Here is a 14,883-nt window from a genome sequence, read left to right as displayed (position 1 = left end):
TAATGCAATAATAAATATATATTGATTAATCAAATTTGATATGCCATAAAAATACACACTATCAACATATACATACAAATCTAATATAAAACCATAGGGAGCCTAGAAATATGGCTAACAATTAATACACATTCATTTCATTTTTATATATATTGTACATTATTTATATATTATATAGTCATTTTCAAGGCTCTATTGAACAATCAATAAGAATAGATGAGATCAAGACATGAATCATAATATTATTTTTATATCCATTGACAATTTACATGAATAATTAATCCACGTAGAATGGTAAATATGACAAATTCATGATATACATGAATAATCTATGCAAGTATACCATCAAATATGATAAAAGAATTTATTTTAATTGATTTCTCCTCAAAATTAATTACTATACAACAATATAATCACTACATATAAAATTTAATATTTAATATAGTAAAATAAAATCAAATTGGTATACACTAATATAATCACTACGTATAAAATTTAATATAATACAATTAAAATCCTTAAAATAAATTGTTGTCACAATAGATACTAAATTGGTCAAAACAAAATTTTAAACTCAAAAGAAGGTTAAGTTCTAAAAAATCATTTAATAATAGACAAGAGACCATAACACAATAATTAAAATTCAAAAGAAGGTAAAGTTCTAAAAAATTATTTAATATTTTTTTTAAAAAATTGTGGAGGGTTCAAACTTGAGGCATGAGGCATGAGGTCTGCCCTTATAGGCCCTTATAGTGTCCGAACAAGACTTGACAAGAGCCCATAACACAATAATTAATTATTAATTAATATATTTAATAATAATAAAATGTTTCAACCCATTACCTATCAAAATGAAATAAAACAATGAAATAAAATTAATATTTAAGAACCTAACAAAGTAAAATAAAATTCCTAAAACAAGTAATTATTACTAGCTTATATATATATATATATATATATATGTATATATATATATATATATATATATATATATATATATATATATATATATATATATGTATATATATATATATATATATATATGTATGTATATATATGTGTATATATATGTATATATATGTGTATATATATGTATATATATGTGTATATATATGTGTATATATATGTATATATATGTGTATATATATGTATATATATGTGTATATATATGTATATATATGTATGTATATACATATATATATATACATATGTATATACATATATATGTATATGTATATATATGTATATGTATATATACATATACATATATATACATATACATATATATATATATACATATGTATATATATGTATATGTATATATACATATATATACATATATATATATATATATATATATATATGTATATGTATATATATATATATATGTATATGTATATGTATATATATATACATATACATGTATATATATATGTATATATATATATATATATATGGTATATATATATACCATAGGATTTGAATTAAATTAGGTGCCTCGAGAAGGATGACTCTCAACATATTATATATAAGCTAGTAGTAGTTGCCGCGCACCATGGAAGACATTTTTTTAAAAATCAAGATGGTTATAGTTAGGAGCAAGTTATTTTATTATTATTATATATAGTTGTATAAAGTTACTATAAAAATATTCTTCAACATCTTATATTTTAATTCTATTTACGGTGTTTTATTTGCACAACTTTGACTTGTTTTTATTTTAAAGATTTTGGTACTTAAAATGTTATAGTTAGGGGTAGAGTTATGATTAGGGTTAGGGTTAGAGTTAGGGTTAGTATTATGATTAAAATTAGGATTACGGATAGAGTTAAGATTACAGTTAGCGGTAAAGTTAGGGTTACAATTAGAGTTAGAGTTAGAATTAGAGTTAGGGTTAGGGTTAGGGTTAGAATTAGAGTCAGGTTAGAATTAGGGTTAGGGTTAGGGTTAGGGTTAGGGTTAGAGTTATAATTAGAGATAGAGATAGAATTCAATTAGGGTTAGGGTTAGGGCTCGGTTTAGAGTTAGAGTTAAGGTTAGGGTTATAATTAGGGTTTGAGTTAGAGTTAGAAAAAAGGTTAGAGTTAGAGTTAGAGTTAGAGTTAGGGTTAGAATCAGAGCTAGCATTAAGATTAGAATTAGAGCTAGGGTTAGAGTTAGAGTTAGAATTATGGTGAGAGTTAAGGTTAAAATTACAGTTAGCGTTGGAGTTAGGGTTAGGGTTAGTATTAGATCCAAAGTTAGGGTTAGGATTAGGGTTAGTGTTAGGCTAAAGATAGAGTTAGGATTAGGGTTAGGGTTAGGATTAGAGTTAGAGTTAGAATTAGGGTTAGAATTAGGGTTTGAGTTAGAGATAGAGTTACAATTAGAGCCAAAATTACAGTTAGAATTAGAGTTAGTATTAGAGTTAGAATTGGAATTAGGGTAAGGGTTAGAGTTAGGGTTACTATTAGGGCTATAGTTAAACTTTGGATTAGCATTAGGGTTAGGGCTACAATTAGAGTTAGAGTTATAGCTAGAGTATGAGTTACAGTTAGAGTTAGAGTTAGAATTTGAATTAGAGTTGCAACTAGTGTTAGAGTTAGAGTTATGGTTAGGGTTAGAGTTAAAGTTAAAGTTAGGGTTATGATTAGGGTTAGGGTTAGTATTAGAATTAGGGTGAAAAATTTAGAATTATACATAGGGTTAGGGGTAGAATTCTAGAGTTAGAGTTAGGGTTAGGGTTGGGGTTAGGGTTAGGGTTATAATTAGAGTTAAAGTTAGAGTTACAATTAGGGTTAGGGTTAGGGTTAGGGTTCAAGATAGAGTTAGGGTTAGAGTTAGTGTTAGAGTTAAGAGTTACAGTTAGGGTTAGGGTTAGGGTTAGGGTTAGGGTTAGAGTTAGAATTGGAGATAGAGTCAGGGTTAGGGTTAGGGTTAGGGTTAGAGTTAGAATTGGAGATAGAGTCAGGGTTAGGGTTAGAGTTAGGGTTAGGGTTAGAATTAGGGTTGTAATTAGGGTTATGGTTAGAATTATAGTTAGAGTTAGGGTTTGAATTAGAGTTGTAGTTATAGTTTGAGTTAGAGTTACAAATAGGGTTAGAGCTAGAGTTAGAATTACAGTTAGAGTTAGGGTTACAATCAGAGCTAGCATTAGGGTTAAAATTAGAGCTAGGATTAGAGTTAGAGTTAGAGTTAGGGTGAGAGTTAAGTTCAGAATTAGGGTTAGGGTTAGAGTTAGCGTTAGGATTAGATTTAGAGTTAGAGTTAGGGTTGGGATTATGGTTAAAGTCAGGGTTGCGTTAGGGTCAGGGTTAGGGTTAGATTAGGGTTAGGGTTAGACATAAAGTTAGCATTAAGGGTAAGGTAAGGATTAGAGTTAGAGTTCTAGGGTTCAAATTAGGGTTAGAGTTAGGGTTTGAGTTAGAGTTTGATTTAAAATTAGACTAGAGTTAGGGTTAGAATTAGAGTTGGGGGTAGAGTTAGAATTAGAGTTAGGGTTAGCATTAGGGCTATAGTTAAATTTTGGGTTAGCATTAGGGTTAGGGTTATAGTTAGAGTTAGAGTTAGAGTTATAATTTGAGTTAGAGTTAGAGTTAGAGTTAAAGTTAGGGTTAGAGTTAAGATTAGAATTAGTATTAGAGTTAGGGTTATATATAGGGTTACGGTTATGTATAGAATTAGAGTAAGAGTTAGTGTTAGGGTTAGGGTTAGAGTTAGGGTTAGGGTTAGTGTTAGAGGTAGGATTACAATTAGAGTTAGAGTTAGAGTAAGGGTTAGAGTTAGATTTTGGGTTAGGATTAGGGTTTGAATTAGAGTTAGAGTTAGAGTTAGAGTTAGAGAAAGAGATGGAGATGGAGTTCTAGGATGAGAATTATGGTTAGGGTTAAATTTAAGGTTAGAATTGGAATTAGGATTAGAATTAGTTTTAGGATTAGGGTTAGAATTTGAGTTAGAGTTAGAGTTATGGTTCAAGTTCAAGTTAGAGTTAGGGTTAGGGTTAGGGTTAGGCTTATAGTAAGCAGTAGAGTTAGAGTTAGAGTTAGGGTTAATCTTAGAATTAGGATCAGGGTTAGAATTAAGATTAGTGTTAGGTTTATATATAGGATTAGGGTTAGAATTAGGGGTAGAATTAGAGTTAGAGTTAAGGGTAGAGTTAGAGTTAGGGTTAGAATTAGAATTAGGGTTAGGGTTAGGGTTACAATTAGAGTTAGGTTTAGAATTAGAGTTAGATTTCTAAGGGTTTGTATTATTATTGTGGTTAATCTTATTTTTGGGTTTATTATTCATATCACAATTGATGTTAGTGCTATTATTACAATTTAAGTTAGTGTTATGGTAACTATTAGGTTAATAATTTATGTGGGTTATTCCTACTAAAATAATATCATTAGTGCTATTGTGACACGTATTATTATATATTTTTATAATGTACTCACTCCTTCTCCCATCCCTTCTCACTCTCTATAGATATTTCCTTTAATTACTGCTCTCTCTCTCTCTTTGATATCTAGATACACCCCATTATCTCTCTCTCCCTACTCTTTACATACACCCCATAATCTTTCTTTCCCTCCCAATACTCCCCCTACTCTCTCTCTCTCTCTCTCTCTCACACACACACACACACACACACACACACACACACACACACACACACACACACATATCTAAATACATCTCCCTCCCTCTCTCTAATATCTAGATACACCCAATTATCTCTCTTCCTACTCTTTAGATACACACCATAATCTCTCCCTCTCTCTCTCTAATATCTAGATACACCCAATTATCTCTATCTTCCTAATATGAGCCCCCTCTTGTCTCTAGATATGTCCCCTAATCTCTCTCTCTCTCTCTAATATCTAAATACACCCCATGATTTCTCTCTCCCTCCCAATACTCTCTCTCTCTCTCTCTCTCTCTCTCTCTCTCTCTCTCTCTCTCTATGTATTTCCATATTAAAAATTTAATATTATTTCTATTTAGTAGTAGATATAGGGTTAAGGTTAGGTATATAATCCACTAAATGCTTAGTGCAATCACATATAGAGTTAGGATCCAAGGTTTATAATTTCATTAATATGACACTTAGTGTTATGGTTAGGGTTGACAAGTGGTTAAATGTTACACTAAAACAAGGGACATTGGAAGTAGGAGATTTAGGTGTAGTGTTGAAGTATTATGAGTAGAACTATGGTCAAAACTGGGATATAAGTTTTTAAAATGACTCTAATAGTGGAATATTTCAAATTGTATCTCATTCATGAAAGTGAATTATGAGTCCCAACACAACTATTTAGATGATGTAAAAAGTGTGAAAAATACATAAGAATCAATTTTATGGAAAATATTTCTCCATGATGATGTAAGAACATTATATATTGTTGAATTTTTTATAATGCTAATGCAAGTTTTGTTGTAATGATTAAGAATTATAATCAATAAGCATGCCTATCATGAAGGACATCTATGTAGACTTATGATTTTATTTCTTGATTAACATATTTAGTAGCCACATCCATTGAAGATATCTTTTGTCAAAGTTTTTTTTTTTTTCTTGTTCTCTTCTTAATGAAAGTTACATAGAACAATGGCAAAATACAACTCATAATACAAGTAATTAGAAGAAGTAAAAGCCTAAAACCAAAGACAAGAACAATATACATAACATTTATCTATAATGGTGTAAATACATGTTACATTCTTCAATGATTAGGATTGTATTGCAACCTTCATTTGAACAATGATTGTTAAAGACTTCTTTCATCATCCACTTTTGCATATGTGTCACACATGAATTTTTGTGCATCTTTGATTTGCATTACTTCCATTTCCTCAACATAATCAATTGACAATATTGCATTCTCCACAACTTTAATTATATTTCTATGCGACATTTTAATTATTTTTCGACATTTATCAAACTTCGTATCCAAGAAATTATTTGACACCACTGAAGTAGTTAGGCTAGTATCAATAATGTTTGATTCTCCATTGAAGGCATCCATAACTCAAATATTAACTTGCAAATTTATAAAAAAAACATGAACATATAGAAATAATTAGAATAAAAAAGTATTAGAAATCAACATAAATTCTTTCAAATGAATAATGTTCAAAACAAGATAAATAAAACTCAAAACTATTTTGAATGAAACATTTAGATTGTAATGTTTGAAATATGGTGGCACTGCCTTCCAGTTTTCAAACATTATATACATTTTTTTTAAGATAAAAATATTTAAATAAAATACATATATTATCTAGTTTAATAATGAGAAAATAAAAACTAAATATGTGATTTATCTATTTTAAATAAATTATTAACTTTAATAAAATATAAATTTCATTGATATGGCAACATTGCCATCCACATTAATGATATCATTTAATTATGAAACATGAAAATATAAATTTTCTGAAACATGCAAATGTAAAACTACTATGAAACATACAAATCTAAAACATGCAAATCAAAACCATTTTGAAATATGTAAATCTAAAAACTAATATCAAACAGGAAAATCTAAAACTAATTTGAAACATGTACATTAAAAATATGCAAATGAAAAGTATTATAAAATATATAAATCAAATAGGTTTTGAATGCAATTCTAAATCTAAATCAAACATGCAAGGCTAAACTATTATATGAAAATTTTAACAATTTTGAATGCAATTCTAATTCTAAATGAAACTAACTGAAATTGAAATCTAAATCAAAGTAGAAATTACAAAGTAGAATATTACAACTAATTTTAAAAATAAATCAACATTTAAATCTAAATACATAACTAAATCTAAAACTAAATTAAAAATTAAAAAAATAAAATAAAAATCTCACCTGCAAAAAAAGTTCTTCCAAAACATCAACCAACTCCTCTTAAAAACTTCAATCTACTCCTCCAATAATCTCCACCTTTTCCTCCCTCCAAACATTTAATGGAAGTAAAGTGATGAGCCTTTTCTATAATTTGTGAGAGACTCCTCATATCCCCCAATAGATGTCTCTTCACATTCCACAAATTCGTTTAAAATTCCCCCCACTCCAAAAAAATATAAGCATGAATGTGCATGCAAAAATTAATTTTAAAAAATAATATTTAATATTTCAATTTTAAATGAAATTATTTAAGCCTTATTTTTTCGGCCCCTACTTTTTAAAGCCTAATATTCAACTTCATTTGGCTTCCTATTATTTTGGCCAGCCATAATTTCGGGCATACTTTGTAACCACTCCATTTTCTTTCTTATTGTCTATTTTAAATTGATTTATAAATATAAATTTCATTTGTAACTCTCACCAAATTTATTTGTTATTTCTATTTGTTAATAATTATGATTGCCAAATGGCATTTTCTATTTTAAATTGATTCTTAACACTATTGCAACTCCCATTAAATTTATTTTCTATTTCTATTTGTTAATAATTATAATTGCCAAATAGCATTCCATATTTTAATTTGGTTTTTTTTTAATGCAAAATGATATTTGTTATTTAAATTTATTTTTAAAAGTGAATTTGGTTTGTGACTCACCACATCTTTTTTTCTTACACGGATTACTCCTTGAAATATTCTCGTGTTGAAAATTGTTGCTCCCATTGTATATGCCTCTCAGCATATTAATATTTAAGAATCTAACCGTATTAAATTCATAATACTTATTACGAAAACTTAATATTTGAGAACTCTCTACCCTCTAACCCCTAAAAGATTGATGTGCTTTTCAAACTTTGGACAAGCTCACTAGATTCTTTAACTCACGTGCTTTTCAAACTTTCGACCAGCTCACTAGATTCTTTAACTCAATATTGAGAAGTTTGAGTAATTTAATATTATTATTTTATTTACAAACATTAAATAATTTCATTATTTTATTTCCAAACGTTACATAATTATTTGTTACTCAAATTCTCAAATATTAAATAATTACTTAATATTTGAGAAGACACTTCAAACATTATTTTACTTCTTACTCAAATTTAATTACTTAACTGCCTCAATTAAAATAGTGTTCGATTCTCAAATATTAAAATATTAAAATTGATTAATTTATTTTTTTATTTAAATTCATGCATATAACTTCAACTGTAGGAAATGCCAATAGGTATGTCCAATTAAATTGGTTATCATGAAGCTCCTGGACGTTAAAATACAAGAGATGCTTTTCCGCAATTCATCGCTCATGAAACCCATGCTGTAAATGTTGGCACGTACATACATAATCTGATTTAAGGCGAAATCCAGGAGAGGAGAGTTTCAGAGAGTACCTTGAATTTGAGCCGAACATGCTCAAATTGTCATACTTTATAAATAAATACAAGGTTAAGAGGGCATTTAGTTTATTCTTTCAATGTTCTACCCCTACTGCCAAAATGGGAGCTGTCGAACAGGGAATCGATTTCATCAAAGCACAAAGGATAAGAAAGGTTTTGTACAAGCACAGTGAAAGCAGGTAAACTGTTTGACAGAATTCCTCAAAAGGTTTTGGTCTCTTCACATCAGTAGAAATCCTAAAATTAACAATTGATGTGTCATGATAAATATTAATTCATATATTTGCACCTATAGATTTCCCAGTAACGTTTTGATGGCAATACTTACAGTTTAAATTATATGTATTAATTTAAATTAAAAAATAAAAATATTAAAACTAATTTTGCATACTCTATTCTTCCATAAAGCCAATCCATCCTCAAACAAATATAACAATAGCAATCCTTACCCAAAAAAAACCAATACATATCCAAACAATAATTATAATTATATCATAAACTGTCTTCTTGTTTATACCTTCAAATTACAGGAATTTTAAAAGACTAACAAACCCTCCTGTAACCAGTTGTTTCAAATTCTACGTTAGCTTTATGGCACTCTAGATATTGCCAATACCTTCAAAACAGAGAGAATTAAATTTCATTTTTTCTCAAGCTTGCTTCCCATATCAATACAACGCAAGTTATACACCGTGATTTAAGCATCTTGTTCTATCTATAGGATTTTTATTGAAACGCTAAAAGTTACCCTGCTGCTATCAACATTTGTTTCCACGTATGATTATTTGTCAGGACAGAACCCTGATGCCTGGCAGCCATCTTGACAAGGCATTAACTGCCAAACTTAAACAACGATAATCAAGAACTATGTGATTACAGCTCAAAAATAACACCCTGATCAAGAGTTCTGCCATTACAGCACAGAACCGACACCATCAACAGTAAAAATAAGGGGCCCAGTTCATACCTCTTTAAAATGTATAAACAATTCCCAAATGAAAAATACTATATGATCAAATGAATCAAATCACACTTCAACGAGGGATACAGACAGCCAGACACGATTCAGGAGGAAATAATTCGAACCCTGTTTTTCATTAGAACACGGTCTCTTCATTCTCTTTTTATGTACAGCAAACTCTATTTCACAACATTTGCTAAGAGCGAAAGGCAAAGAGTCGCATGTTCTTTCCGGTTTCATGCTATCCTTGCTCTGTCTTTCTTCCTACTTGTCCTCATCCTGTAAGCTATAATTTGTTCCTGGTTTTACAATTCAAACAAATGATGCAGTTTTTTCCTCTTACTTAAACATGTTACACTTCATATAACTCTAAATCTGGGCATACACAATCAAGATTTGCCAAAAAACATGGTACACTTCATATAACTCTAAATTGGACATAAACAATCAAGATTTGCCAAATCTAATCCTAAAACAAGAAATGCCCACTAACCTCTGACGTTGAACACCGCAGTCATAAGACACACAAGATAAACACTCTATAAATGTTATTATTAATTCATTATTGAAAGAAATGCATTATTACATATATCCTAAATTCAAATAAGAAGCACAAGAATAATATTGACATTATGGAAGTTCTTCTCTAATTCATTTCAATCTCCAACACAAACTTTTATCAACAGTGCCCTTGCCAACTCTGAGCCCAAATCCAAAGAAAAAACTTGAGAGCATATCTTCACTCTTGCTTCTGAGGATGCTTTTGTGCAGTGCATATATCCAGAGATGTACCATACTTTTTGAGAAGTGCTTCAATGCACCACCCATGGCCATCATCGACATTCGGCATTCTAACTTCAACATAAGGAATAACAGGGGTTTTAGACTCTGGCATTGTCACACCAGCAAAAACTCTCAGCACATTTGCTGCATCAACGTCCATGCACACATTAATCAATGGAACACCTCTGGGAGCAGGAGGAATTCCTGATAATTTAAAAAATCCCATGAGATGATTATCCCCCACTTTCCTCCCTTCACCTTCATAAACTACAATCAGAGCTTCAGACTGATTGTCATTACTTGTAGTGAAAAATGCATCCTTCCTCGCTGGAATAGTAGCATTCCTGTGAACAATAGGGACAACTTCAGTACCATCAGCCCTAACACCCAGGCTCAAAGGAGTTGCTTGAATCGTTAACAGCTCAAGGTTTGGATCAGAAACTCCAGATGCAATCGCCCCTTCTAGAGCAGCACCACACACTGCAGCCTCCAGTGGTTTCAAACCCTCATATACAGACTTCCCCTGGCAAAGCCTCAATACAATACTCCGAATCATTGGAATGTGAGAGCTACCGCCCACAAGTATAACATCTGCAATATTCTCCACATCAATCTGTGAATCAAATAGGCATTGGGCAATTATGTCCTCACATTTCTGAAACACTTCACAATTGATTCTCTCGAAATCATTACGTAGTAGGGTTTTCGATATCTTCATCCCACTGATGTCAATTTCTATGGTAGCACTATCATGGGAAGATAGTGTGTGGATAGCATTCTGAGCAGCGATTCGAAGCATGCCTACTACTTTAGCCTCCTCTCCCCTTGGACTCCTAGAAATGGGGCATATTTCTGGGGCAACATACATCATAACATTCTGCAAAATGTCCTCACCGCCAATGGCAGCCCCTGCAAGGGCTTTAATCTGTGAAACCCCACCAGCTGTTGCAGCAACGGCAACATCGCAGTACCCCGCACCCATGTTGAAAATCACAACGAGCTTCTCAGATACACTTCCTACAATCCCCTGAGACGCCATTTGCTGCTGCTGAGCATACAAAAGAAGTGGTGCCGTGGGCTCTGGCATCATCCGGAGAACATGTAAGCCAGCCATGGCACAAGCTCTCTCAATACGAGTCTGCTGAAACCTACTGAAGGAAACAGGCATCGTCAACACAACACTTCGCACAGCCCGCCCTAGCTGGACCTCCGCCATAGCTCTCAACTCCACAAGAAGAATAGCAAGAACTTCTTCAGGAGTGGTAGATCGCCACACACCACTAGATAATGCTGCAATAAAAGGGCGAACACCGATGTCCAATGTCTCTATCATGAATGGCAAATTCTTGCTATTTTGCACAACAGGATCCGTGTCCATTCTCCCAATTAACCTTTTCACATTAAAGATCGCACTTCCGGAGAGAAGTTCCAAGGGCTCGCGATATGGAACGGTGGAGCTTACACCGGTAGATGGAGTGTCGCCGTGGAACATAACATAAGAGGGCATAGTCCTCTGTCCTCCTGGATTTTGCAGAAGTTCCACCTTTGAGTCTCTCCACACCGCCACACGACATTCGCACGTTCCCAAATCGATTCCGATGGCCGTCTCCACAAAGGGGGTGCCTCCTTCCACATCCTCACTTACCGCCTCACTGTCTGAGGCCACTGTGTAACCTATTTCTCCGTCGCTCATTTTGGCGCTGGAGTTGTTTACCAAAAACTCCTTCTATCCTCAAATCTTCCTTGAACAAAGCTTTTGCCAATGGATTCAATGCAATCCCAACTACAACTTTAGTAGTCAAACCAAAGCACAGGAAATTTGCTTACACTGAAGGAAAATTAAATAAAATTGCAAGAACACAAAATTTTGGCTATGTTTTCACACACGTTGCAGACTCTCAAGAAAAATGGTACACAATCACCAAAAACTTCCGATTTAATCCGGCAGTATCATATCCCTAGTGAAAAATAAATATTTTTTTTGAAACTTTGTCATGGATTTACTTACAAAAGAAAAGGATTTCCACTCATAAAACACCCAGTTCTCAAACAAAACTGTAAAATGAACCAGAGTTTATGGAAAAAGGCATAATAAATCCCTTAATACCTATCGATACAATTATTAAAATCCAAGACGCAGGGAATCCTGGTACGCTTTCCAGAATGATATATAATACTCTGATTTTTTTTAAATAGCTTCAACTTTGCAATATACATGCGGACATCTTTTCAACATCAATATTTATAAATCTCAGCCCAACACTATATTTCGAATAAGTCGCAATTTTAAAACAAAAATAGGGAAAATAAAAGAGGTTGAGCAAACATTAACAATTTGCACAGAACAAAGGCTAAGGCTATTGATTGAGAATTTTCTGGAAAAATAAGGAGACCTCGCCGAAGATCAGTAGCCAAACAACTTCTAAGTTTAAAGTACAAAATAAAATTAAAAAGACATCTACCTGAAAATCGTAAGGAGCTGCGGCGTTTGAAGATTTGAACTGTTAAAAGACAGATCGTAAAACATTTAGAGATCAGTATGCGGATAAATAAGATTTCAAGAATGTGGAATAATAAATACATTTCCAGAGCTTTCTATGGAAGGCGAAGAGGATGCAGAGACACCGCCGTTTTTCAAGAACAATCTAGAAATTTTTTATACGTGTTAAGACTAAAGCCTCCACGTGTAACTTCAAAAGCGTCCACTTTAGAAATAGTAAGGAAGCTTGTATCTTAAATTGTACTTTCTAGCAATCTTTATGCATCCATTAAGATGCTATTAGTTTTCAAAAGCAATGCACTAGATAATTAATCTAGCTTGCAGAGACTATAGTTCTCACATGTTTCTTTACAATCAATGTGTGTTTTGAAAATTTTGTTTAGTTCATTTAACTAATGGTCTCTTGAAATAATTCTATTAAAACACATTTTTATATATTCATTCTTGTTTTACGATTGGTTATGATTACTTTTGGAATAGTCTTTTCTATTTCTAGCTTAACAAAATTAGGAAAAACGTTAAAATGTCAATATGCCTAAGAATCATTTGTATGTAGAAACCCTAAAATAATTCATGTGGAAGAATGTGCTTCAACATTTTGCATGCTAGTCCATTTTTTAGTTATTTGATGGAAGAGGGAGAAATAGTGAAGAGGAAGGCATGGAAGAAAGAGATGGAGGCAATGAATAAGGCAAAGCAAGGCAAAGAAATTAGAGAGTATTTGATAAGTCTATGACATAATTTCAAAGGGGGAAACTTGAGTTTGAATGTCCCTTTGCAATCTCTAGGCTTTATTCTCACTTCTATGGTGATTACATTTATTTATCCAGTTTAGAATTTACACTTTACTAAGTAGATATTTTAGCTGAGTAGGTGGTAGGGTATTGCATTTTTGCTTAAATTCGTTTAGAAAGACACCATATTTAAGACAAAGGTGTAGAAGAAGCCAAGGAAGCTAAAGAAGAATAAAAATTAAATCTTATTTCTCAATAATTTATTCATTCTGAAACACTTGAAGCCACAAGAAATATGATACTAATGGATTCATATTGCTTGTATTTGAATTTTTATAATTAATTGACTATTTTTTATAATTGGCTAAATATATAATTTCCTTGGAAAAGTTTCCAACTGTAGGGAAATTAGCTTGAATATGCCAAAAAGAGTCAACAATTAGTGTCTTTTATCATTTGGAATGTTAGGCAATTGCTTTTTCAATTTTAGATGTCATTGTTAAATCATCTAATTTTCGAATCTTTGTTGACAGAGTATGTACTTTTTGTTGTTGAATATGTGCATATAAATTAAAAGTAGCAAATTGAAATCAAGAAACAAATGCCCATAACAAACCTGGTTTTTTTTATTTCTATTCTTAGAAGAAGAACATGTAAAATTTCTTCAAAATTCTTAATAATGTAACTACAACCAAACCTTCCTGAACCGAAGCATTAATAGCATTTTGCATCATCTATTTGCTTTGAGATGGCAGGCCAAAGAGAAATGATGTTGTCTCCAAAATCTTGGATTCGCTTAATTAGCCTCATGGATTCTTCAACCATCAAAGTTGCCAGTGAAACTCTATTTTGACTTTGTGCTCACTGGGCGTCAGACCTCAACCATTGCTTACTTCCTTGTGTTGGCTAGTGTTTGTAGAAGAGAAAAATGAGGTAGTGTTCTCCTTATAAGAAATCACAAAACTATATTACATTGTCATAGGTAAGTTAAGTGAGCAATTAAAAGTTGTCAAGCTCCCATCTTGCCAAGACAAAGTAGCCCCACAAGCTATAATCACTCCACCTTTATTCCCATAAGGCATAGGATCTGAAATCACATTGTAAGGCATTTTGTAATCATTAGCCCATAATACAATATCACCCAACATCACCCAATACACAAAGTGCATCCAAATATGGATTAACCCTAACACCCTTTTAGTAAACTCTTAGTCTTATGAAAATTTCTACCTTTTATGATTTTCTACTATAATGGTTATTTTTTTGCTTCTAAGAGGAGCCCAAAAAGAATTTTAGGTTTTTGGTGATGGAGCAAGCTTATAAATATTTTCCATCCCCTCCATACAAAACTTATTGGGGTATTACCAAGTAACCTAAACTACAACCCTTTTGCAAGTTTTTTTGGAATTTGTCAAAATGATTTCATATAGTTTATAGCTTGCAATGCAAATTTGGGAATAAAAAACTTCTAAAGCTCAATGTATTTTTTAAAATCTTTTTTGAAAACTTTTAGAAGCTCTTCAATTTCCAAATTTAGTTGAAAGTTCTATGTTTTTGTTTGAGATTTTCTTTACATTTGAGCAAGGAAAACAATTGAAAGTTTGTCCAAACTAGAAAAATTCAATGAAAAGCTGTTGTCTTCTAA

At 31.7% G+C, this 14,883-nt stretch overlaps 1 protein-coding gene and 1 long non-coding RNA gene across 4 annotated transcripts in view; one reads left to right on the top strand and one right to left on the bottom strand.

Moving 5' to 3' along the window:
• Positions 1–8,120: 8,120 nt before the first annotated feature.
• The window catches only part of LOC149562405 (uncharacterized), a 29,265-nt gene continuing 22,502 nt past the window's right edge, over positions 8,121–14,883 (top strand). Inside the window, exon 1 of the long non-coding RNA XR_016363499.1 lies at positions 8,121–8,439. This is a non-coding gene — a long non-coding RNA (uncharacterized LOC149562405). The remainder of the gene's footprint in view (positions 8,440–14,883) is intronic.
• On the bottom strand, positions 9,753–12,645 carry HSP70T-2 (heat-shock protein 70T-2). Of its 3 annotated transcripts, none has more exons than XM_089825912.1 (2): positions 12,467–12,645; positions 9,753–11,757 (listed from the first exon to the last, which is right to left on the bottom strand). In XM_089825912.1, the coding sequence occupies exon 2, from the start codon at positions 11,695–11,697 to the stop codon at positions 9,961–9,963; it is 1,737 nt and encodes a 578-aa protein (XP_089682038.1). In that variant the 5' UTR covers positions 11,698–11,757; positions 12,467–12,645; the 3' UTR covers positions 9,753–9,960. The 3 variants fall into 3 exon arrangements, with proteins under 3 accessions (XP_089682038.1, XP_089682039.1, XP_089682040.1); XM_089825913.1 differs by having other exon boundaries at positions 9,753–11,793; positions 12,467–12,577; XM_089825914.1 differs by having other exon boundaries at positions 9,753–11,787; positions 12,467–12,519.

The sequence above is a fragment of the Cupressus sempervirens genome, chromosome 4, assembly GCF_028749045.1.
Source record: "Cupressus sempervirens isolate cs-2001-9-10 chromosome 4, ASM2874904v1, whole genome shotgun sequence".
Lineage (NCBI taxonomy): Eukaryota > Viridiplantae > Streptophyta > Pinopsida > Cupressales > Cupressaceae > Cupressus > Cupressus sempervirens.
The sequence above is the reverse complement of the archived record's forward strand: the minus strand, read 5'-3'. Positions and strand labels throughout refer to the sequence as shown.